Source organism: Lissotriton vulgaris, unplaced genomic scaffold (assembly GCF_964263255.1).
Source record: "Lissotriton vulgaris unplaced genomic scaffold, aLisVul1.2 SCAFFOLD_2240, whole genome shotgun sequence".
Taxonomy (NCBI): Eukaryota; Metazoa; Chordata; class Amphibia; order Caudata; family Salamandridae; genus Lissotriton; species Lissotriton vulgaris.
This window is the reverse complement of record NW_028243427.1, coordinates 121,283-147,692: the sequence shown is the minus strand read 5'-3', so window position 1 is coordinate 147,692 and position 26,410 is coordinate 121,283. Positions and strand designations below refer to the sequence as shown.

The 26,410-nt window shown below is 47.5% G+C and overlaps 1 protein-coding gene across 2 annotated transcripts in view; it reads right to left on the bottom strand.

Moving 5' to 3' along the window:
* Positions 1-26,410, bottom strand: part of LOC147668350 (E3 ubiquitin-protein ligase RNF14-like) — a 144,119-nt gene that overhangs the window by 66,076 nt on the left and 51,633 nt on the right. The window contains exons 6-7 of one of the 2 annotated variants that reach the window (XM_086948576.1): positions 25,313-25,461; positions 19,455-19,585 (exon numbers count right to left, since the gene is read on the bottom strand). In XM_086948576.1, coding sequence (XP_086804702.1) covers positions 19,455-19,585; positions 25,313-25,461 — 280 coding nt within the window. The remainder of the gene's footprint in view (positions 1-19,454; positions 19,586-25,312; positions 25,462-26,410) is intronic. The other variant, XM_086948577.1, reaches the window with a different exon arrangement.

The window sequence follows — 26,410 nt, the reverse complement described above, 5'->3', positions numbered from 1 at the left end:
ACATCAAAGGAGGCCAGACCTATAACTGGGGCAGCTCCAGAGCAGGAAGGCAGTTGTATCCTGGAGTCGAGAGACACCTTGAAGAACTCAGCCTTGACGGACTGCTGGCGCTGCCGCAGCCCTGCCTTGTGAATCATCGATCCTGCCTGCTGGCGCTGCCGCGGCCCTCTGCAACCTACACCCTCGTCGGGACCTGCTGGCGCTGCAGCGGCCCATCCTTGTGAACCATCGCTCCTGCCTGCTGGCGCTGCCGCGGCCCATCCTTGTGAACCTTCGTCAGGACCTGCTGGCGCTGCCGCGGCCCATCCTTGTGAACCATCGTCGGGACCTGCTGGCGCTGCCGCGGCCCATCCTTGTGCACCATCGTTCCTGCCTGCTGGCGTTGCCGCGGCCCTTCTCCAGTGAGACTTGTCATCCTAGCCGGCTGGCGCTGCCGCGGCCCGACCTTCCAGAATTCCGAGCTCGAGGATTGTGAGCTACCCATCTGCCACCCGTACCAGACCGGTACCAAGACTGTCCCGCTACCCTTTCCCCCTCAGAGACTAGAATTGAGAGGACCCTCGTGTCCGACCTCACTGTACCGCTGATACCTCTGCCTTAAGAATCGTATATAAAGAGTGTTGACCTCATCCTCGTGTGGTGTCCATCTGTGGGGGGGGGAAGTTACTTGTCTGTACGATCGCTGGAGACGGCCCTCACCGGAGGCCTCTCCCCCTGTCCTCGGCCCCCGTCTAACAATGACATTCTGGGAGAGCTGAATGGAGCGAAGTGGTTCTCCAAGATGGACCTCCGGTCAGGATACCATCAACTGCCCCTGCACCCGGACTCCCGATACATAACCACTTTCTCCACCCATGTGGGCCTCAGACGGTACCGACGACTCAACTTCGGAATATCTAGCGCTGCCGAAGTCTTCCAAAACACCATCAGGGAAGTACTGAGCGGACTTACAGGAGTCCTAAATGTTAGCGATGACCTGCTCATTTACGCAAACACCGTCGAGGAGCATCACCAAAGACTGAGGAGCGTGTCGCAAAGAATCAAAGAATCGGGCCTAACATTGCACCGGGAGAAGTGCCAGTTTCTCCAGAACAAAATCAGTTTCTTCGGATACACCTTCTCGGACTAGGGGGTTGCCCCTGACCCAGACAAAGTGAGGGACGTGCAAGCGGCCCCAGCGCCGACAAACATATCGGAAGTACGAAGTTTCCTTGGTATGGTAAACTTCTGCGGGAGATTCATCCCGGACCTGTCCAACCTCACCAGGCACCTCCGGGAACTCACCAAGTCTACCACCCCATGGCAGTGGGGAGAAGAACAAAACATGGCATTCCAAAACACCAAGGCCGCGCTGTCGGCGGATAAGACCCTGTTGTGCTTCAACCCGGCAAAACCGACCAACATAGCCGTGGACGCGAGCCCGTATGGTCTAGGAGCAGTGCTGATCCAGCTCCAGGGAGATGAAGACTGGGCACCCATTGCCTACGCCAGCCGGTCACTGACCAAAATTGAACAACGATACTCCCAGATTGAGAGAGAGGCAATTGCAATCCACTGGGCCTGCAGGCATTTTCATGTGTACGTGTATGGACATCCATTCACTGTCTCGACAGATCACAAGCCCCTAATACCTCTGTTCCGGGGGTCAGTATCCAAACCACCACCCAGAATAAAGAAGTGGATCCTACAACTCCAGGAGTACGATTACCAGCTGGAATTCAAGCCAGGAGCGACAAACCCGGCTGACTATCTCTAGAGGCATCCCAGAGCGGCAACCAGCAAGGAAGAGGAAGACGCCGAAGAAACAGAAGAATATGTAAAAGTGATACTGGAAAGGTCAAGACCACTACCCAAAGGCATGGACATGATCATCGAAGCAACCCGCAGTGATGAAATCCTCCAATTAGTGGTGAATGCCTTACAGGCCAACAGCTGGAAAACCCTTCAAGCGTCACTAAGCAAGAGGACTCCCCGGGCAAAGAGTGCCCTAGAGACTCTTCTCAAAGTAAGGGAAGAACTGTCCGTGGACAGTCAAGGGTGCCTATTAAGGGGACCACGGATCGTGATGCCAACGAACCTGACCCAACAAGCAATTGAACTGGCTCACCGCGGACACCAAGGGATGGTGAAAACCAAGAGCAGACTCATGCAAAAGTGTGGTTTCCTGACATGGACGCCAGAGTAGAACAGACCGTCAAGGAATGCCAATGGTGCCAGGCAGCGGGGCAACCCGAATGCCCGCCCCCAGTCATCACCGAGGACAACCCGCAGAAGCCATGGGAACAGGTCAGCGCAGACTTTGGGCATCTTCCAGATGGCAGGTACATGCTTGTCATCATTGACGACTTCACTAAGTACCCAGAGGTGGAGATAATAGCAACGCTCACTGCCAAGGAAGTCGTAGCAAAGTTCGAAAAGGTCATCGCTACGCACGGCATCTTCGAGCGAGTCAAGACCGACAATGGACCCCCCTTTCAGGGACAAGAGTTCGCAGACTACCTCAAGGAGTGGGGAATTCAACACCGGGAAGTGACACCCCGATGGCCTCAAGCCAATGGGGAGGTCGAGAGGTTTATGCGCACCCTCAACAAAGTCATCCGGATCGCCTATGCCGAAGAAGCCCCTCTGAAAAGAGCTATCTATACCTTTCTGAGGGAGTACCGGCTCACACCCCATCGCACTACTGAGGCAGCTCCTGGCCCGTCGGCAATGGGAAGGATAGTCCGAGACACCATCCCCAACCATCATACCTGGACTCCCAACAAAGCGAACCCCCGACGAACCATGTTCAATCGGAGGCGATCGAACAACTACGCCAGCTTCCGACGCAGAGCCAAAGAAACCTCCATTTGGGAAAGAGATCACGTCTATGTGAAAGACAGATACCCTGGGAGCAAGTTCAGGCTCCCATTTGAACCGAGACCCTGGACGGTGACGCGCCGCACCGGCACCATGGTGACTGCTCAACGAGGCAGAGAAACCATCACGCGCAACGTTTCCTTCTTCAAAAAAGCCTCTACTCCACAAAGGGATCGTCCGGGCCAAGAACCCGACCAAGAGCCGCCTGTTCCACCGGAGGAGACCTACAGTCCACCAGAAAGGGAGCACGGAACCCAAACAAACAATTCAGCTGCGAGTCCCCTGGCCGCGGAAACGCCGAGAACCATCAGCCCCCACTTCCCGAGGGGGCCCCAGTCTCCTGGAACACCACAGCATGAGGCCCCACGGAGAGTACTATTCCGCGGAGAAGCAGTGGGCTATAGACTAAGAAGAAACCCGGCCCCGTCTTCGCAACTGGCTGACTTTGCTGTAGGCTGAGAACAGAATAACTGACCTCCAGACTGGTAACCGGCCAGATGGCCTTTTGTTTTACCTGAATAATATAATTCTACCTAATGACTTTTGAGTGACATTTGTGTTTTGTTCAAATAAAGGTTGAAAGGAATGTAATGTCCACAGACTGCGTGTCGGCAGTCTAGTTGCTCGCGCACGTAGACGTGCGCATACGCGGGCGTGATACGTCACACCGCATAGCATATAAATAAAGGAGGCATGGCCCCGGGGTTAGTCCGGACCACGCGGATTACTAAATGAGTGTCCCGGGTCCTTGTTTTCCGCGCAGCGCCTGCGGCCCTGCGCATCCCTAACACGAGGGGAACACGACAAGGGGAAAGGTGACGTTGCCGCCATTCGGATAAAGCATGCTCCAATATAACCATGTTTGACTGCTCATTTGAATCTTAACAGTGCGCCTGCGCTGGGTGTCTAATGCTCAATTGTAATTAAGGGTCGGGCTGTTTTGCCAGGCGATGCAAGAGGGGCAGTTGCCTTAATGCGTTTACTTTGCTGGTGCCTTTGTTAAAGACGAATCGCGGCATGCAGTGCTAAAAAAAAAGTACGTAGGGTGGGCCGACCTACACTCAACAAAAGATAAGATGCACAGGTGCCATTGTTCAATATCAAGAGCGGCATGTTGCGCTGAGTAAAAAATAAACCCAAATAAAACGTTACCTTGCACGCTAATGCAAACAAACCATAGAAAAACACATCCAAAATTACAAGATCAACATGTCGGGGAAGTGCGGGTGTGGCAGTGAGCAGCTGTCTGCACCGGCAGTTAAGACAAACAAGCATTGGAGAGAGGCACGCAAGGCTTAATGAGCCTTGACAGAAATCCGCATGGCTGCGGCGGCGGCTGCCCTGGGTTGTGCATGCACTGCTCTGCATGGCCAGTTAGTGACAGATATGTTTCCTACTGCTCTGGAGATGGCCTGTTATTGACAGGTACGCTCCCTGCCTCTGAGGTGGGCTGGGGCAGCATTAGGCTCATGCACTTGAAATGATCGGTTAGTGCTAGATAAATATCCCCCCCACCCCGCTTCTGTGGTGGACATGCAGGGTAGCAGGCCCACGTCCTGGGATAGGTTATTAGTTATTAACCATAGATCAACTCCCTGCTTCTGTGGTCTGCAAACACACCATTAGGATCATACGCTGGGGATGTTATGGCAGTGATAAATAAGCGCCATGCCTTTTGATGTGCAGAAATCGCATTAGGCTCTTGTGCTGTTGATTGTTACTGATCGGTGAGCCCCTGTCTTTGAGGCGTTGAGACAATGCATTAAGCTCTTGTTCGTGGGATCGTGTGTTAGCTAATAGAAGAGAAACTATCTGCCGCTGATGTAGGCAAGCATTGCATTAAGCTGGTACTGAGATTAAGTGTTAATTTATAGAGGCCATCTCCCGCTAAGGTCTGCATCCGCTGCAACAGGCTATATGGTGAGATGATTGGTTAGTGATACGGAAGCTCTTAGCCTCGGAGGTGTGAACTCACTGCATTAGGTTCCAATGCAGGGGGGGGGGGCGTTGCAAAGAACCTCCCATTCCTCCGAGGTGTGTGCATGCACTGCATTAAGTCCTTGTGCTCGCTCGTATGTAGGGATAGGGAAGCTCGTCCGAGCCTCTCTACTGTGCACGCGCTGCATTCTCCTTCACTGGGGACGCATTTGATGTTAAAGTTCTCTGCCTCTGGTGTGTTTACATGGAGATCTGATTTTAGGCTTTGGTGCTGGGGCTTCGGGGAGTTTAAGTGTATTTAATTTTATATGGAAAAGCTTGTCTGTGGGGTGCTGGTGTGTGTCTACCTGTTGGGTGTTGGTATGTGTCTTGCGTGGAGTGCTGGTGTGTCTGCCTTGGGGGTGCGTGTGTGTGTCTGCCTGTTGGGTGCAGGTGTGTGCCTCTCTGTGGGGCAGACACACAGCCCCCTCTCTCCACCCGTCCTCAGTTTTCAACATAACTGTCGAAAGTGTACACATCGGCTAAGCTGGTCACCTGTTTCATCCTGCCGTGACGCGCTGTGGGCTGGTCCTGTGAGCAGAGGGTGCGCGCCTAGAAGCCCATTCTAGGAAAGAAAGGCGCTGCCTTGCGTGGGGCGCTCTCTCTTCCCGAGTCAGTCCGCTCATCCGCACTCTGTGCCAAGACCGGACACCTTCCTCCTGGCTTTTGCCATGACTGAAAGCAAGCAGGCCCTCGTGGGGGGAGGGGGCAGTGCTGCCGGACTCTCACTCGGACACAGAGGTCCTGCTATGCACCCAGAGCGGCCATTGGCCCTCCTCCCGCCGCATGCCATGCCGTGTGTCCTTGGTAGTGAAGACAAAACACTCCAGCAAACAAGAGGGAAAGCAGCAATAAGGACAACAATAACACGCATCTGAGGAATGTGTGGCCTCATCAGCACCAGGGGTGTGTGAAAGGTACAGGACACTGGTGAGTGTAGATCTGTAGTCATTGTGCTACAGTGAGGCAAGACGGGCACTGCCAAAGATGACACAGTCAGTGCAAAAAAACGATGGATTTAGGCCCAGATCTCTGTACTGGGGTGAATGTATGACATTGTTCTGCATTCTGTCCATCAACTGTGGTTTTTGCATTTGTCACCCCGAGTGGGATGGGTATGCTCAGACGTGAGTCCCGTGCTCTCCACACACTGGATTTAAGCAAGCCGGGCGGAAGACGGCTGGAATGCCAGAAACCGGTCCCCGGAAGCTTGTTTCCGGTCCAGGGAAGGCATGGCTTGGCAGTTCGGGCTGGACTGTTCCCATGAGGCACAGGGTCAGACTGATTTGCATATGGCCATGTCTGAACTGGGGAGGTGTGTAGTGCAAAAAAACGATGGATTTAGGCCCAAATCTCTGTACTGGGGTGAATGTATGACATTGTTCTTCATTCTGTCCATCAACTGTGGTTTTTACTTTTAGATCGTCCAGTTCTCGAGCTGCAAACATTGACCTCCTCTCAACTAACTCTTCTCTTCCACAGCAGCATATCTGAGCAGTGGTAGTTACATGGCTTATTCTATATGCCCTTACATCAGAGGTGAGAAGCTGGAAAGGCTCAGTAGCATCAGTGCGGTCATTAGATATAGCGGTCAGTCCATTATGTCTTAAAAGCCTTTGTGGCTGATTGAGCAAGGCCCTGGCAGAAAGCAAGGTTGATGAAGAAAGATGGCATTAAACCCACTTGGCTGGGCTCCTGCCAATGATTTCTTGTTGTCCCTCTGATGCTAGTGATTTACAGCGAGGCTATATATGGTAGGGTGTTCTTTGTGAAGAGAGGCAAGATGTCACCAAATTGTCTCGCAGAGAATCAAAAGGATCAAAGGAAAAGTCTTTAGTAGTATTGCAAAGGCAAGTGTCAGCGCTCAAGTAAAGCTGACTTAAGTTATTAGGAGCAAATAACGCCTTTGCAGACTAGCTGTGTACGCTTTAACACATTATACCTCATGACGTGTGTTGTGAAGGCTGTGGTTTGAAAGTCCCAGTGGGTGGAGCAAGCTTCGTTCTTGAATTGTAAACTAAGATGGAGTCCAACTGTATAAACATGAGAGCAATAGTGGAGTCAGCAGATAGTGAGAAAAGCAATGTAGACTGAAATTACCGTAGCAATATAGTGCGAACAATTGGGATGTCATGGAGTGATCTGGTGCAAGGAGACGGCGTCAAAAGTAAAAAAAAAGTTACTAGCTCAGTCTGCTGAATCAGAGTTCATATGTTACATTGAAACTTAAAAACTTCTTTATAAGCCTCTGCTTAAAACACAAACACTTGTCACTTAATGAGGAGCCCTGACCCAAACTGACTCACTTCTTGACAAACAGAAATGCACGGTTCCCCACAGGACCTGCCTGTGCACCTGTCATCCTGGCTTATTTTGCATCTCTGAAGGTCTGGGTTTGCATTGCTCCTTTCAGCAAACCACGCTTGTGCAGCTCCACATACACCTTTTGCTGCCTTGCTGGGTTTTGCAGCAGCCATAACAGCAGATCTTTGCAGATCTGGGCAATGATCAGATAACCTTTCACAATAAGGACGTCTGAGCTCTTTAAACTTGTTCCCGTATCCACTATGTCCTGAATTATGTCGGCATTTGCAGCCAGCTCAATTTAAATGTATCTAAACTATTCCTAAAGGATCACTAAAACAAAAGGGGTCTGGACTGCTACGTTCATAGTAATTGAAAGCATTTTTCACACGTTAGTGCCAAGGTGTTGATTAACGTCACGTGAAGAAGGAGCAACGCTTTCTTTACCAGGCTGACTCAGCAACAAAATGTCATCGCTCGGTCTAGGTCTCCAGCAAGGAGCCCGACTTCTTGGTGGCCCTGGTGGGACAGGGAGGCCCCTGGGAGCGGAGAAAGGAGGCCGGGCAGAGCAGCAGGCAGAGAAAGGAGAGAGGGCACGGCTTCTGAAGGGGGGGAGGGAATTCCCCCAGTGGTGGATTGCAGGTCATAGCTCTAACCTGTCTAGTGGTTTCATAGTTTCTCAAACCGGCTAGAGACACAAAATGAAGTTTACATTGAATACATAGGATGGAAGGAGTGAACATCACTCCGTTGAAAGGGTAAGAAGCGATTATTTTCTACTAGAAAATAATCGCTAGAAAATTTCTAGGAACAATTCTCCTGAAGCTTTCCAAAACAGGGCATTGTTTACAGCACACTCTACTGTGTTGTATTCGCATTTAAATAGCGGCTCAGGTTTTTGATCTGTGGAGGCGGCTGAGGTGGGTCCGGAACTATCGAAAAAAATAATCAATATATAAAGTCTTTAAAATATATCTGCCAGCAGAATAATCCAAAATCAAACCTGTGCCAGGTAAAGCCATTCATCCCTTTGTATGACAACTGCTGGTGAGAAGAACGAAAGGCTGCATTGGGAGCCGCTTGTGAGTGAAAAGGTGTAACAAGCAGGTGAAAGTGATCGGACGGAGGAGACGGATGGCGGCTGCGCGCGTGCACGCTCGCGTGAAAGCAAGTGCTTGGCCAGCCAGTAGCACTTTGAAAACTCACCTACTAAATGTCTCTCCGAGCAACAGCTCAGCAAGACCTAAACATGTCTCTCTGAGCAGCAGCTCAGCGAGACCTAAAAAACTGTTAATAAATAAGGAATCATGGCATGGCTTGAGGGAGTGATGGCGAGGAGAAATAGAGAAACTGGATGCTGAAGACAGCAAGAATGGGACGGCAGCACCAGGGGCTGAAGAGGTTTAGCAATGGAAGAGAGGCAGCTGATGCTGAAAATGAGGACAGAAATGAGCAATGAGCACTGACAGGAGAGAAGCATGGACAGACGTAACTGTCAGTCAAACATGCTTTATTAGATTTCAATAAATCATAAAAGCATGCAATACAAAAACGAATCATTAAAGACATTTAAAAACCAACAGGAATCTTCACCATAAATATTAAAATAACTGCACCCCAATATGTTCAGTGCACATAATTAAATACATCATCTCCTGGCACAGAAAAGGTTTTTAGCATATCGAGTGGACTTTTCTGAGCAGAAGGAAACCGTGGCATTTGTTCTGGGACTAAATAGCAAACAAAGGTGCTAACGGAGTATGTTCAAGTCTTATTCTTGATGGACCTGGAAGCATTATTTATTATTATTTAAGAAGCTTATAGAGCGCGCAGCTACCCTCGTCGGGGGTGTCCCGGCGCTGAGAGAACAAGTAAATCACCAGAGGAGGCAACCAGGGTCCTACCATCCAGCCCAGTGTAGCAGAAGCCCTCCTACTCAAGGTTGGGTGAACAGCCAGGTTTTTAATTTGCGTCGGAAGATCTGCTCAGACTCGATAAACCTAAGGTCCAAAGGTAGGTCGTTCCAGAATTTAGCCGCCGTCACACCGAACGTTCTGCCACCGCTCCATGCAGGGCTCGACGTGGACTCCGCCACCACGTGCTCCGGTCATGCAGTGAGTCCGGCACAGCGAGTGGCGGATGAATGCGACCTGGCAGTTTGACAGTCTTCACAAAACACAACACACTGAACATAGTCTGGGATATAGAGCCAAAGCTGAATTTAACTCGAGAAGGTTTCAGGATCTATGGCAAATATTTTCATGCCGACCCTCCTGAAGCGTAGATCTGCATGAATGCACCTAAGTATCACACAACAATCCGGTTCATGATTGAAGGAGTTTATTTCTATTTTAACAGTTTGTAACAGCGTGGTTGTCCAAATCGGGCCTCCAAATGATAACGGAGAAGACCCTCACACCAAAACAGAGATGGCAGGTAAAATAACCAGGTCTTGAGTTGTTATGGGCAAACTGTCTAAAGGATCGGGCTCAATCTAACACAATTAAACCCAGGTACCCAAGCTAATCTTTCTAAGGCTTAGATGGACAACATGGGCTGACCACACGCCCAGGTTTATGGGGTCCTGTTTGTGTCAAAGCTCTGTATGTGATGCAAAGGGCTTCACTTTTCGATGAAAAGGGCAAGTACTGACAAACATGCATTAAAATGAGAAATCACAGGCCCTGGGAACCACAGGACGCTGGAGAGGGAGTGGGGGGAGCGAGGGTCTGCGGTGTCTTAACTGGATGCTGTCAGTGCCTTGGTTGTCGTCCACATGCCCCGACTAAAGAAGCATTGGCCGCGCGGCCGTGAAACTGACGCTGCCCTGACAGTGAAACTGATCAAGATCACGCGGGTGCGTCAGTTTCACGGACTCCGGGAGCAGTTGTAAAAGTGCCTCTGAATGGCCATATGGCGGCTGCACACATGCATGCGCGCGTTCCGCAAGCTGGTGGCCAAGCAAAGCTGGTGGTAGCACTTTGAAATGCCACTAAATAAATGTCTCGCCAGTTCAGCGTATGCGCTGGCTCTAGCAAGACCTAAAAATGACCAATTTGTGGAAGCAAGTGTACACCAGTGGCTATCCTTGGTTTACTGAGGTAGCGCTGAAACAATCCACACACCTTGTTGAGATACATATCCAGGCTAGTACATTAATGTAGAACATTAGGGGCTATGATTTTAAATCACTCAACCTGCACACTTCACACACAGCAAATGGAAGAGATGAACAAATCTGGTCTGATGGGCTCACAATTCAAAAGTATGTGTTGGTGAAATGGATCTTTTGATAGACATCTATGGGGGAGAGCAGAGAATGCTTTTTCGAGCATGCAGACCTAAAATACTATCCCAAGGGAGAAACCCACATGTACAGCAGGACATTTTGTTTTGTTTATCAAAAAGAAATGAACTCTTTGGAATTTTGTTTTTGAAAAACAAAAAAGTGTGTTGAGCTGGGCCAAAACATCACGGCGCCCCCTCAGCAAACTGCTCCGCCTTCAGAATGAAAGTGGCACCAGCTGCTGCCCTGCAGCAGCGGTGGCCGGCATGGCTGGCTGGTAGAGGGGCAGGGGACAATTGGGGAGCGCAATGTAAAAAACAATAAAGACAAAAATAAACACTTAAATAAAGCTTTTTAAACTTATAAATAAACACTTACCTTGCTGCTGAGTCCTGCATCTCAGCTCCTGCTCTCCTCATCGGACTTGAGGAACAGGAAGAACAGTCAGGCTCCCCTGACCAATCAACAGCGTTGTGATTGGTCTTAGCGTCCTGGTTCGAAGCTCAGCCAGGGAATAGGGGCCTGGGCATGTTCTCCACACAGGCTGCAATGCAGCCTGAATGAAGAACAGAAAAAGTGTGCATGACTGTTTTGGGCGGCTCGAGATGCCTGGCCAAACAGTCATGTGCACTTAGGAGTGGGCAAACCACTCCTTCCCTGCCCGGCTCAGAGAGCAGAGCAGCCCCGCCAAACCGGAAACATAAAATGATAATAACTCGAAGATATTATCATTTTACGTTTCCCTTACTATGCACTGCTTAAAAGCAGTGAGGCGACGCTCCTCTGCCATAGCGGAGGAGCCGCCACTGCCCTGCAGACAGGAGGCAGGGATCTCACATTAAGGCTGTCTACCTTCAGAGAAGATGAGGCCATGACCATGGGCCATAAGCCAGGTTCTAAATGAGCCACCTGGAGTTTTGAGATTCCCCTTTTTGCAGAGTTGGAAATAACCCAATGAGATTCGCGCCATTGTTTAGCATTTTTAACAAAGGTCATGTACCTGTAAGTTGAGTAGTACCACGTATTAGTGAAATACCAGTGGCTCCACCAACCTGACTGAAGTAAAAAAAAAGCGATGCTGAAGCACTACTAACCTGACATACAGTTTTTTTTGGGGAATGACTTGGTGGATGTTTAAGCTAAGAAGTTATGTAGAAGGTTGGTAGAGCGGAGCGCCCATAGCAGTACATGAAAAATCCTGCAGGATCTATATCTTTCTTAATCCGTCCTATAGTGTGAAAATTTAACTGAGGGTGAGGACTTTAAAATGGTTCAAGAATTTAGAACATAAGTTCTATTCACTTAGCTAAAAGAAATAACAATAATGCAGGCACTCGGGTCCGATAGAGGTTTGGAGACTAGATAATGCCCCAGCAAAAGATTGCACTTTCTTCTCTACAGAGCATAAATCCTTTTCCAGGATAGGTATAATTTTGTGAGACAAACACATAACTGACTCACTACTGTCTTCCTTTTTTTGTGTTGCGTTTTTTTGATTGAATAAAGTAAAGGTATACAACATGAACACCGGATGATTTCTAAGCGTAAAAGTTTTGAACAATGCTAGGCTGAGCGGTGAGATACAGTTTACTGAGAAGGGGCGGGAGACGGGTATGGATACATAGAGATAGGCAAAATCCAAGAGAATCTGATATTCAGTAATAACCAGAGACTGACCCGAACCCCCAAGTGCCGGCCTGTCCATCAGAAGTCATCTGTAGTGAGAGGCCAGTGGACCAGAAGCATTCGAGTGGGGGAATACAAGGGAAGGGGCACTGAAGGGCGGTCCCTGAGAAGAGGAGTGGTGGGGTGGAGGGTTGCGTATCCAGGGGCTGGGTGTTGCAGACAGCAGGGCTTGAGGGGAGCAGGGATCACGGCAAGGGGAAGAGAGCCCTCCACTGTTGGTTCGAGTGGTTCCCACGTCCATTGATAGGGGATGGGTGGGTTCTTGGCAAAAGGTGGAACAGAAGGAACTGGGGCAGTGTTGGTTACCCTTGAAGAGGGAGGGTGTCTCTCTGCCCTGTGTGCCTACGTGTGCGGAAGAAGGGAGGGAAAGGGATGGGTGAAGGGCGGGGAGAACGAGAGAAGCGAACAGGAGGGGGGGATGGGGAAGAGGGAGGAATGGGCGTGGGAGAGGCTAGGGAGGGAGACAGAAAGAACTCATGGAGGGAAGGGGAGGAGAAGGTAGAGAGGGGGGAGGGATCAAGGGAGGGAGGAAAAGCTGGGTTGGGCAGGGGGGCATCATTGTTGCGCGGGTGATGAAAGGCAGAGGGGAGAGGTGGTGGCCATCAGGAAATGCAGTGAGGGTTGGTTGTGCAATTCAAGGGGATGGAGGGCCGTGGGCAGGATACATGTCGGCCGCCTCATCGCGGAGGAAAGGCGCCCACATCTGCATAAATAGCTCAGCCTGTCCTGTAAGTTGTAAATGACACATTTGTGCAAGGCAGTTTACATTATTGCCACCAACAAATTTTCCTGAGATGGGGGTACGGGCGACCTCCACTGGTGAAGAATACATATCTTGGTTGTAGCCCTGGCTGTGTGGAGGAGGCAGCACTGCAGGTGGGAGAGATCCGGTGAGTCCCCCACATCGTAGAGGAGGATGACTGAGGGCGTGAGAGGGAGGTGTAGTGCCATGGAGGCACCCAGGACCATTCCAATATGCGACCGGAATGATTGGTTCAAAGGGCACTGGAAGATTCTGTGTTCTATGTTGCAGTGGGTGTTTGCTCATCGCCAGCAGTTCACATGGGGAAGGAGACCTGCTCTGTCCAGATTTGCTGGTGACCAATACCAGTCGTGGAGTATTATGAAAAGGCAGAACTTCAGGCTGGTCTCTCTTGTGCCCTTATCCAGGTCTTCCAGGATGTCCGTCCACTCTTCGTCCTCATACGAGGCCTGTAAGCGGGTTTGCCATTTGGCACGGAGAGTGCGTAAAAGAGGTTGTAAGAAAAGATGGCTTGAGAGCATGTCGTACAGTCCCGACATCACTCCCATACAGCGTCCCCACATGTTCAGATAGGTACCAGAGGTCAGGACTGTAAGGACAAGGGCCAAGGAACCAAGCAGTGCCGCAGACAGTTCTGCAGTTGCATGTAGTGCCAGGTTTGCTGCGGGTGGAAAATCAAATTCCGCTCTCAGCTGGGTGAACGGTTTTAGGTCATGAGTAAGCAGGATTTCGTCCAAGGTGTGTATGCCCGCTTCTCTCCAAAGGGTCCAGCATAGGGTCACCCTTATTTATTTATTTGTATTTATTTATTTAGTGTTTTATAGAGCGCGAACCAGACCCGTGAGGGTATCAGAGGGCTTTACAGTAGTATCAGGTTGGATACAGAACAAAAGGGGGGGGGGAGTCCAGGGATAGGAAACAAGTAGAAACAGTATATGGTAAAACAAACAGTCATAGTATTCGACTACTTTAAGGGATAGGAGCAAAAACGATGCAGTAAACTAGAAAAGCAGTCTCATCACCCTGAAGGATTGTTCAGAGTGCAGGGTGGGTAATATAGGGGAAGGCAGCCAAGGAATAGAGCAGTGATCATAGATAAAGTTAGGTTGAGGGGGTGATTGCAGTGTGAGCTTTAAGAGAGGAATTTGCCCATTAGGAAAGTTTTGGTCACTTTTTTGAAGTGGACTAGAGACGATATTCTTCTAATGGTGGGTGGCGTATACTATAATTGACCCACAAGTGTGCCTTGTCATGTAGTCGTGGGTCTACCCCGAGTAGGTAGTGGGCACATATCCAGGCCTTGTACGTGTCATGGAGCATAGGATGTGAGAGGCACGATTGACGGGCATAGTCCCCATCAAGAAGGACAAGTCCCTTGCCTCCAAGGAGTAGCGATCACTCAATATGAACCCATTGCGGTGGGTCTGGAATACCAGGGAGCAGGTAAGCCAGTTGGTAGAGCTGGAGGGCCAGGGCATAGTGCTCAACAGACGGGAGGCTTAAGCTTCCGCAGGATTGGTGTACCATGAGTCTCGAGGACCCCCACACAAAGGACCAGATCTGGGAGTAAATGAGGTGTAGTATGGACAAGGAACCTGTATGGGGAACATCTTGAGCGTGTATGTTCACTACTGTCTTCCAAAACTTTAATAATAAATTATCAGATGATGTTCCAGTAGAAGTAAACACATCTCCTTGTGTTTGCTTTGTTCCAGTAGAAGTGACATTTAGCAGTGTTTATTTTGCCCAAGAACATTTCTCCACCTGCAGTGCCTAATTAAACAGCGTTACATCTGGAGGTGGCGAAATGCGCTTGGGCTGGCTGAAGAGGTGGATTTGGGGGCAGACCCCGTGGAAGAAAAAAAAAAGCAATCACCGCGGGGCAAGCACATCGTCAAGCGTGTGTTGGTGTTTGTCCAGTGGTGAAATGTCCACAAATGTAAAAAGTTGAAAGGAAATTTGTCTGGAAGCTTAACCATTCGGTCCTGAATGATAAGGAATTTAAGCTGAAGGGCACAGCCGAGTTATTGAGCTTTCTTCGCAGGAATAAATACATGGAATTGTTATTGTTATTGTTAACTACAGCTTATATAGCGCCAAATCACCTACAGGTCTCAAGGCGCAGGTCTCAAGGCGCAAGACATCATGTAGCCTCTGCCAGGGAAATACGGTGTTGGTTACCTGCCTGGCCACCCTGACCTACTAAGGGTAGTTACTATGACCAGACAGCCCAGTGGTAGATGGGCCACCAGGTCATGGGTTTCCACTGGCAGAGCCAGCTGAAGCTCTGCCAACAGAAGTCCAGCAAAAAGGGTGAGGCAACCACAAGTTGGGTGGGGCAGAAACACTGTTGATTTACAGTGGTACTCTTGCTCCACTGCACTCTAAATGACCTTAAAAGGAGTTGCTACAACAGTCTTATAATTCCAAAGGGGATGTATTTGGCTCTGATGGCAGGGAAGATGGAGGTCCATGCAATGGGTGTGCTTCTTGAGAAAGCATGCTCGAGAGTTATTTTTGTCTTGGAGGTTGGTGCTTCAAGAATGATACTGAAGTGGTGAGTTTGTGGGCCAAGTACTGCCAGGATGACAATTGAGGAGATATATTCATTATGCAGGGTGGTTTCAATTTTAAATATGCTCTCGGCCAGTAGTTCTTAAGGTGTGGTCCAGGGACCCTGGGGGTCTGCGATTGTTTAACAAAATCAAATAATATTAAAATTAATAAACCAAAAGTAATAAAGTATTTACAAATAAAGAAAGAAAACTGTAAATGTGAAAACTTTTTCTGTATTTTTTTGTGAATTAAACAAAATATTTTAATATTTGAGGATTCTTTGGGGTATGCTTGTTATTGTATTTTGTTTGTGTTTTGAGGTTCAAATCATAGAAATTGCTTAAGCCAGGGGTCCCCACCTTACATACAATATTGACTCAGTGGGGTTCCCCGGATACCAGTATTGATACAGTGGGGGTCCACAGAAGTAAAAAAAAGTTAAGAACCGCTGCTCTTGGCTTAAATGGGGAGCTATTTTGAAGGTGATCCGAACTGGCGAAGTGTGCTAAGACTATTGTGTTCCTGAAACTAGACTTGCAGCTGCATGCAGGGCAGTTTTCAAGGGGATTAAGGGAATTTTGAGAATATCTGTCAGTAAGGAGTTTCCTACCCCAATCCTAGATAACACTTGGGACTGTGCAACAGATTTAAAATCTACCTCGAGAATGACATTATTAATTCCTCTTGTGAGTCTCATCTTAAACTGTGGGCCCTGGCTAAGCCAATTATGTGAGAATGAAGAGTCAGGTTTTTTGTAGGAGAGTAGGGTCTGCTTCCTATGGTCACCCCCACTTTTTGCTGTGATTCTCTGGTTTTTCGACTTTAATGTGGCTGTGGGCCTGCTAATCAAACCCACAGCCTAAGCTGTTCTCTCTCTAAATTGATACCATGCACTTTAGGTGCATACCAGATTGGTTACTGGGTCACCCTTGTGAGCCTCTGTATAGTGTACCATAGGTACCCAGGGCATAGGTGCACCCTAGGCCTACCAGGGGCTGCAGCATGTATTGTGCCACCCCTGGTTTGCCTTCCAAACTGACACCACAGGTCTGTTCACACAGCCTGGGTAAGGTGGTGTAATCACCCCCTACTTAGATATAGTATACCTATATCTACCTTAACATATTAGACACATAACACCTATAAGCCACTCCTATGGTAGGCATCGACAATCCTGGAGGCAGATTTCTTGGTTTTATGTGAGAGGGTGCCCTAGCATGAGCTGAGCCCCTCTGCAGCTTTCGGAACCATCTCCTTATAGCTGTTCTATGATATAGCCATACCATATACTCTTAAGTGCATTATAATCCTCACGGTTAATGCTAACTTTGGTTTGGCTTTATCAAAACATGTTGTGTACGGTGTCAAACACTTTGGAATACTACCCCCCCCCCGCCAATTCTGGTGGCGGGGTAGCATTCCACCCTTCTAGAGGGAAAAGACATGTAGTTTACTGCTTTACCCGGTTAAAGTTAAACAGAGCCTCAGGAAAAATGGATGATGCTGCCACAGACACGAGTCTAACTTCCTGTTGCTGGGGGAAACTCCAGCAAGGGCGGCCTGGACAATAGGTTTCCTGTCCAGGGAGGTGCCAGCACCTCCCCAGACAGGGGTTTTGTGTATTGGGGCAGGGAGGGCTGCATTCAGTGAATGCATCTAGACACTGCCTGGGGCACACAAGGTGCTCCAAGCATAGCCCGGTTCAAACCAGTTGTTGGGACACTCTAGCCCCAGCTCTGGCGCGAAACTGGACAAAGGGAAAGTGGTGTAACCACCCCTTTCTCAGGTCCACCCATAGGAGGGACCTAGTCAGGTAATCCAGCCCCCTTTCTTAGTATAAGTATAGGAGCTGTGTCCCCAGGACTTTAGATTATCCTGGACGAATCTTTGAAAGACATATCTTGGACCTTCGACATTCCTTTCTGACTGGAAGACGGAAGGCATCTCCCTTGTGGTCAAGGAGAGACCACCCTGTGCAAACAGGCACCAACAGCATCTTTGCCAGATTGCAGTTTCAACGCTCCCGTCGGAACCCGAAGACTCTGCAACTCAAGAACTGGACTTCCAGACTTCTCTGACCCCGACCCACATCCACAGCAAAGCTGAGACCCGTGGCGGACACAAGAGACGTGGGACCGGACATCTTGGACATCCTGGATTTTGCTACCTGCACTCCTTTCCTGAAGCCTCATTAAGTTGTGCATTAGGGTACGAGAAGCCCCGAGCATCATTTGCACCGAAGCTCAGGCCCCCACACTCTGCGAGTGTCCCGTGGGCCCCGCCTTTACATTTGTGCTCGACGCGTCGTCCCGGTTCCTTGCCCATTGGCTAGTGAGCCCCCTGAAGACGCCATCTTACATTTACTTTGATTTCCTGGTTGCTCCAGGTTTGCTCCAGCTTCTCTGAATAGGAGAAGCGCCACAGACCTTGCTGGGCTGCAACAGAGCCAATCTCGACAACCTGCGTGGGTTGCAGTTGCCAAGGCTTGTTGGTTCCAATCCGGATACCGACGCTGCAGTCATCTAGATCCATTGTGGGACAGCCCGAATCCAGCTTCTGGTCATCATCGATGCCTCTTGGACCTCGTGGCTGAAGTGACAAACTCACCTTCTTCACCTTAAAGCACCCGACATCGCCTGGTTCCTTCCTGGTCACTGGCTAGTGACCCAGACTCTGTTCCCTCTGCTTTCAGGTTCTTCACATCTCTGATCCACCCTTGGATCCACCCGGACACTTTTCCTCTGGTCTCCTGCAGCACTTCTTTGCAGCTCTCTATAGAAAACGACGACTAAACCCAATACGAAAACACACCTATGCACCCGGCTTCCCTGGTTGGGGTAACACGAATACTCCGGTGCTCCCGTGGGTCTTGACTCTCGAAGTGTCCTAGTTTAAAAGGGTTCCATCCGAGTCCATCTGGAAGTGTCCTTAATCTGTAACTTTGTAACTTTTACGAACTCCATAGAAAGTCAATGGGAATCCGCGCCTGTGTTCAGACACTGCACGCGGCTCCCGTGGGTCTCCTACTTCCTGTCCTTTGGTTGTTTAGTGTAGCCCCAGCGATTCTACAGGCACTACCTAGGCCTGCTTTCTAATCCTCACGTGGTACTTATACCACTTTCTTTGTATATGGTTTGTGAGGCCCCTAGGGCATAACGTATACTGTGCAACTTATCATATATTAACTGTGTGACTTGTATTGTATTTTTACCTCTGACCTCATAAAGAGTACAAAGGGGTTGTGTTTAGATTAAATACATAAACATTTGATATATACCTTGTGTGGTGTCCTTTCATTTGGTATTCAAGGGATTGCTTAACTCGCCTACTGAAGTCTTAGCCTCAAGACTGCTGGTTCATGCTACCACTAGGATAGCTTTCTATAAGGTTGACTTTACAACTACCATCATTAAGGGTCGATTAGACTGGTGCAAAGTGCCCACTAGAACTAGTGGACATCTAATGCCAGGCTAACTTCTCACATTTTGTTCAGCATAAAATCCAAGAGACTTGACACCTTTACCGATGGTGGGCTTACAGTGAAACTTGTTGTTGGAGTTGAGCCATATTTGCACTGGAATGGGTCAATGAAGCCTGAAGTTGGTCATTTCCATTTTGCATAAGTCAAGCTGGCGATCTAGCAATTTCAACTTTTTTATACACGTAGGTGCAACGCAAGTTACTCACAAGAAATGTAGGTTATGCAAGACGCATCACGTGCATTTTGAGCATACACAAGTAACACGATTTTATGGGTGCAAGTTTATTTGTTACTAGAAAATAGCTTTTTTTATCAAATCCATAATTTTAGTTAAGGTGATAGTAGGGCTGGACAGACCACCCTCCCTCTGCTCACACTATTGAAAGCATAAAAGGGATCCAGTATCCAACCACCCACTGACACCCATACACCTGCGCACCCACGTGCACACACACACACAAAAACACAGACAATATGCCTAACAAAATATTGTTTGTTTATGCTTAGAATGCAAATTTATAAAGTACACAAAGCATACTTACTTGCAGGTGCATTTCTTTCTAGGTGACTTCTCTCCTATAAATATGGTGTAGGGACAAAGAGGAAGAGAACAGGTCCAGCAGAAACTGAGCCAGCAATTGGTACACCATATCGTACGACAGCCTCCATTCTTCTAAAAATGTAACAAATCAATATACACCATTACCCACAGTGTCACATGCTGAGCCACAATATGTCGCTAAATCCAAAGATGAGGGAATGCCAGCTGAAATCACGATGCACCGTACATAAATTATAACCCCAATAGTCTCAAGTGAATTGAAGTGTTTTCAAACAGAAATGGCCTAAGAATGTAATGCTTGTGCATAATGTAGTTGAAAAGCTGTTTATGAGGTTATAAATTCCCACAAATCTGTCAGAATAGTTTTCTCTAAGTGGACTATGAATATGCCCATAGAAAGGAATAATGTAAAAATGAGCTTGGCATCTTGGTAGATACAGAGGGGTTGAAGGAACACAGGAAAGAGAGAGAGCACGCCCAAATTAAAAAAAGAAAAGAACAAATCTCGCTCTACGCTGATGATATCCTGCTCTACTTGGCCACGCCATACTTTCACCATGTTCTGTACATATTTTCTCTTTTTCTGCAGTATTTCGGCTATACCATTAACTGGGATAAGTCTCTCGTCTATGTTCTAAGCGGAGCCCGCCCAACCCTGCCCAGGGACTGTGGGGCTAAAATAGTTATGGATGGATTTTTATACCTCGGAATCTATGCCACAACCAACCCAACAGTTTTTTATGCCCACAATTTGGCTCCTCTTTTGCGCCTTTTTTAGGCCGACGTCCAACACTGGAAGACTCTGCCCTTTACCCTATTGGGCAGAGCCGCCCCTTATAAAATGATGGCGCGTCTCCGCTTTATCTATGCCCAGCAAAACACATGGTATTTGGTCCCAGCGCACTATTTTGCTGCCATTGAAGCAGAGGTATGCTCCTTGCTCAGGAATAATGGGCTTCCCGGAATAGCGTTAACTAAACTCATGAAAGGATGGTACGACGGTGGTATCGCCCTGCCTGCAATCAAAAGCTATTATTGGGCCTCTCAACTGGTGGTCGTTAATCACTGGGTGCATCGACTGGGGACTGACCCCGCCTATCAGATGGATAGACATAACATGCTCCCCGGTAATTATCCCAGGGCTATCTATGGAGGGAAGAACCAGTCACCTAAATATACCCCGACTTCCACCACAATTGCCATAGGGCTTGCTGCAACAACCATATTGGGGTGGAAGGCTAGAATTACACAAGTTACTCCCTTGCTTGACACACACCAACTGGGACTGTTATTGAAACATCCGGGCTTCAACAAGTGGGACATGATAGGTCTCACCAAGGTGGGCGACCTGTAGGCGAAGGGCGGGTGGACCCTTTTAGCGATCTCCGACGAGATTACCAACTACAGGACGTTGAAACTTTTAGATATCTCCAAGTCCGCAATGCGTTGCAAAGGGCTATACCCAGGGGCACGGAGTTGCCCGCTTCCTCGCCCCTCGAGGATAGACTCTTGGATGACTACCTTCAGGACAAAGCTATTTCTTTGACATACCGTAAAAGACTTAACAATACACCGGACACAATGGGGAAAATTTGCATACGCTGGGTGGATGACATTGGGGACATTGACGATGAAGAATGGCAGGAGGCATTGGCTTCCCCCAGTGAGGTGGCGATCCGCTCCTGATTTAAGCTCATCCAACTTAAACTCCTGCCTAGAGTTTACTACACCAGTTCAGTGTTTGTAAAAATGGGTGCCCTAAGCTCTGCTGCATGCCGCAGGGGTTGTGGCAAACTGGTACATTCCTCCACCGATGGTGGGACTGCCCCACTCTTCAGACATGTTGGGGGAGGGTCATGTCTACTCTGTCCTCAACATGCCACAAAACCATCGAAGTCTCGCCCGCTTGTACCTTCTAAATATCTTAGAAGCTATTGATTTGACAATTGCAGAGAGAATATGGGTTTCCCTTGGCTGTATGGTAGCGAAACGCAACGTAGTGAGAACCTGGAAGGGCGTACTTACACCCAGGAGTTGTGACTGGGAGTCCGATATGGATTGGTGCATGCAGGCAGAGAGGGTGATGTACGAGAGCAGAGGTTGCCCACAAAATTGGACAAGGATTTGGGAGGCATGGAATGTGCGTAGGGGGATGATATGCACACCCTTTGATGACTCCTCCCCACAGTTGGCGGACCACGGGAAGGAATAATGTCACTATCATTAAGTACTGTAGACACTTGTTTGTAGTATTGAACAAATGCAACATTATGTCGAATATTGTATCAATGCACGGAAACCACTTGACATTCTTGAAAATTTACTGCACTTTGTCCTCTTTTGTTTTGATCTTCTTTGCTTTTTTGGTTTGTTTATTCAATAAAAAAGATTTGGAAAAAAAAGAACACTGCCAGATGGTTTAACACAGTCACAGAAGACTTTAATGCAGGAGACATAGCAGGAATGAGTGACAGAAACAGAAATAATAGGCTAGCTTCAAAGACCAGGTGAGTTTTAGGAAGACACATAGATGCCTCATGTAAAACAAATGTATGAGAACAGTTAATGGTAAGCAAATTTCAAGAAATAGTAACTTTGTAATGACCAATAACTGTCAAGGGAACATTCAGCATTTACAAATACAGGCTGAACTGTGAAAGAAAGACTCAGAGGCATAGACACTCTGCACCACATGTGGACTGTCCAACAGCAGACGCAGAGGACATTCTTTGGAACCTCCTTTTCCTCTTCCAAACAGAACTAATCTGCTGCAATGTGGCCAAAAGAGGATTGTTGTGGACCACAAAAAAACGGGACATTCCTGAGGGGAATTCTTACTGGTGATTCAACAAATGGAGAAGAACAGGCTGCCTGTACTACAAATTCCCAAGTAGCCGTAGGAACAAGTATCTGTGTTGGTTGAGGCCTATGAGTTAATTGACCATGATGAACAAGTATGACTTAAGGCTCTGTCTTTCAGCCTACCAGGTGGTGCAGGTCTCTATTTCATATGTGATCTCTAAAAAAGGGATCTTTGGATGTATACCTGGGCTATTGAATATGAGACCTGCGTAGATGCCTTTATAATGACATTGGCAAAATGTCCTAAGCTAGTGGTCAGGATATACATATATTCCATGAGTTATCAGACTAGAGAGATAAATGTTAACTAGACACTTTGTGCACTGCAGGTTCAGCAGCAAACGGCTCTATTGTAGATTGAGACACATATCACAACAGCCTGCTTTTGCATTGACAAGGAGTACAGTGAGGACAAGGGACATGCTGAATTAGTAACAGTGTTAAGAGGTGAAATATTTGGTGCTATGCAGCAGGCAGTCATTGATTTGTAAATAACACAAAGAGGATTCCACTCTTATTATGCACGATAGAAAAGAAACTAAATTCTCATGAAGGAAAGCTGAAAAGGAAACACAGGTATCTTGATAGTATTGGCTCTGATCCACACTCTTAGGCCCATATGTGGGGGGCATTACTGTGGTGTTTGTAGTAGAAAGGGGTTGTAGCATATAATCAACTTGATGGGGTCTTAGGGAACTGCCCAGACCTCTTCAGGGTGGACCTCATATAACCACTACTCAGGTGTGCTTTAGGATTGTAACATCGGCGGTCGTTTTGTAGACGAGCTCCGGACCAGGGCCACCAAACATCCTGATTTACACTTGCTAAAATTGTACGATAGAGGACGAGCGGCAGAATCCTGCTGTCGGAACTGCGGGGGAGCAAGGCGAAGACGATAAGGACCGTAAGAATCAGCTGTAGTGAGCACTGTGTGGAGTAAACCTGTTGCTGCAGAGCGCGATTGGCGCCATCTTGGACCCGTAATGCGGAGATTTTAGGAGCGCCGCTGTGGCCTAGTGCAACTGTGCAACGCTGCAGAGGGAGCTGATTGTAGCAAAGTGGAGGAGTGCCCGAAGACTGCGCTTACTCCTGGAGCGGAGCGCCCGGCGGACCCACGCATGGACTGAGTGGCGGAGGAGGGGGCTGTATCGGAGGACACGAAATGACAGTGAGTGCGGAGCGTTGGGGTGGCCCTCGTCCCTCTACTGTCTGGCCTTCCTGGCGGGCGCAGCGGGGACGATAAATGAATCGGACTGCTGGTAGGACCTAATTCATACCCCTACCCCCTTCGGCGAGAGGAGAAGCGGTGAGAGGGGTGGGGAGACTCCACTTTAATCTTGTTTTACCTCCACGCTGGGACTGTGTGCAGCAGATCTTCTCCCCGCATCTTTGCCAACTATGGACGCTGGGACATTGCTAGTGTGAGCAGGGCTGCGAGCGTGTTGTAAAAGTGGAGTAAAGTTAGGACTACTAACTTTAGGACTCCTAAACTGAGAAAAATCCTAACTTTAAAACTTTCAGTTTTCACAGAAGGCATTTAGGAGTCCTAAAGTTGGGAGTCCTAACTTTACTACTCCTAAATTGAGAAAAATCCTAACTTTAAGACTTTCGGCATTTACAGAAGGCATTTAGGAGTCTTAAAGTTAAGAGTCCTAACTTTACTACTCCTAAACTGAGAAAAATCCTAACTTTAAGACTTTCGGCATTCACAGAAGGCATTTAGGAGTCCTAAAGTCTGGACTCCTAATTTCTGTGAATATCGAAATGAATAAGTGCCTTCTGTGAATACCAAAATGAGTAAGTGCCTTCTGTGAATACCAAAATGGTAGTAAGTTTAGGATTTTGTCTAAAGTTAGTCCTGTGAATCGGGCCCATTGCAGCAGAAGCATGTGACCACAGCCATAGAAATGCTCCTCCAAAACAGTATGATAAGGAAAATGGATTTTTTTAAATCTGCTCAAGTATTTCCACAAGTAAGTCATGCATGCTTGCATTAAAACTCTTTGCAAGGTTGTATCTGCCTTGTCCCGGACTTGTCAAAAGCCCATCAATGTCTCCGGCCGGCTTTGTCTTCTTAATATCAGGGGGGCTACGGATTTGTTGAGAACTGAGAGGTTGTGGGTCTCTTTGAGTTATATGGTGACGAAGCGCAATATAGTCATAACATGGAAAGTTGTAGCCAAGCCAAGGTTCACTGATTGGAAATCAGACATGGATTGGTGCATGCAAGCAGAGAGGGTTATCTACGAGAGCAGGGATGCCCACGTAAATGGACGAAAGTCTGGGGCCCTTGGAATGTGAGTAGAGGTTTGCTATGTACCCTCTTCAGCGATGCTTCCCCATTGTCCACGGATATTGATGCTTTGTAATGTTTTGAAGATGATTAGAACTATGAAACATGTGATTCAGTAGCGGTCAGTGGTGGGAGTAGCTGCTGGGCGGAGACGTGGGGAGGGGCAGGGTGGGAGGTAGTAATCTATGGATTACAGAGGATTACAGGTAAGTAAACATATGAATAAATAAAACTAATTTTGTTGCGTGCACTGCATCGCATCACATTTGGGAATGTAGTGCGCGCAACGAATTTCATTTTCGAAGTGGATGCCAGCTGTGTAAATGCGTTTCAACAGCTAATCATGTATTCTTAAGAACAAGCCTTGTGAGGTTCCACAAACAATACTTAAATTCCTCCAATTCCCTCCCCTGTTTTTCATTTTCATGCAAAAATCACCATGCAACAAGCATATTTTGAGCTCAGGTGGAAATCTTAATTTCTGATATATTAGAGTATATGGGCAATAACAAACTATTCAGTGAGTTTGACAAAGCACACCTTTGGGGTATGATCTTAGATAGAAAAGGCCTGACATACATGTGTGCCTTCTTGTGAACAAAAACATTCATTATCTTACTCATTCATTGATTTAGTCATTTATTCATGGAAACATTATATAAAAATATAGGTTATGAACTCACCTCAATGTTGACTTTACACTGAGGGCACTTTTTGCATTTCTTTTCGATACATTGGTTACTAATCGCTTCTTCCCATTTCTGGAATTTACGTTGTTTGCGACTTAAAGGTGTATGTGGTAGAAAAACAGTCTCTGCTTCATCATCTTCTTCTGTAAATAAATGTATGAATGATTGAACCTACATTAAGGAATCCTTGTATTAACAAACTATGTCATGAATAGTGTTAAATATGGCATCCCAATCATGAAGACACTGCATAATTCGGTGTGATTCATCATTATTTTCCTTTGAGTAGTTGTGACTTAATACAGACATAGGAATGTTTTACTCAGCAGTTTCCAAGAGTAAGACACAGGTACCTCAGATCACAATCCTTAGACATTGAAAGTTTTAGTGTATGTTGCACCATATTGCAGTATACTCTCTTTGATTTGATTAAATGCTGAGCATTGGGTGAGATTGCTATATATATTCTTGATTTCTGGGATTTGGTCACTAAGATCAATAGAATGTTCTTTAGTATGGATGATTTCCAGGTAGTCATCTAGTCATCCCCTACTTCCAACCGTGCAAATTATTTTCTAATACATGATGTCAGGGCTCCATCTCAGTTAGACGCCTTCTCTTTTAACATGTTGTTCCAAATAAGATTTTTACCGTTAACAGCAATCATTCTATCACTGTTAGCCAATACATAGGTCTTCCACTGATAATGTTTAACATTGATAACTTGCCTTTTAGGATCATGATCACTCTCTGGTCTTTGTGTGATAGCATAGTTTTTACACAAGTGAAAATATGACTAATGCACAAATGTGTAATCTATGGCAGTGGAGTCCCTGGGTCCTCGGAAAGTTGGTGCAGCTAGTTTGTCTTCTGCTAACCTCCTATTTAACGCTCTAAATCCTGAATCTACCATAAGATCATATGAATACCTAGTTAGAGTATTGCTGCTTTTGGGGTTTTTTTGTAAAGAGATTTTGGGACATTGTAGCTCAAATCTTGTTCCTCAAAGCTTGCAAGTTTGTTCACTGATGGCAATAGGGTTTGATTGAAGTCCTCTGTACAATGAGCAAAATAATTACCATATGCAACCAT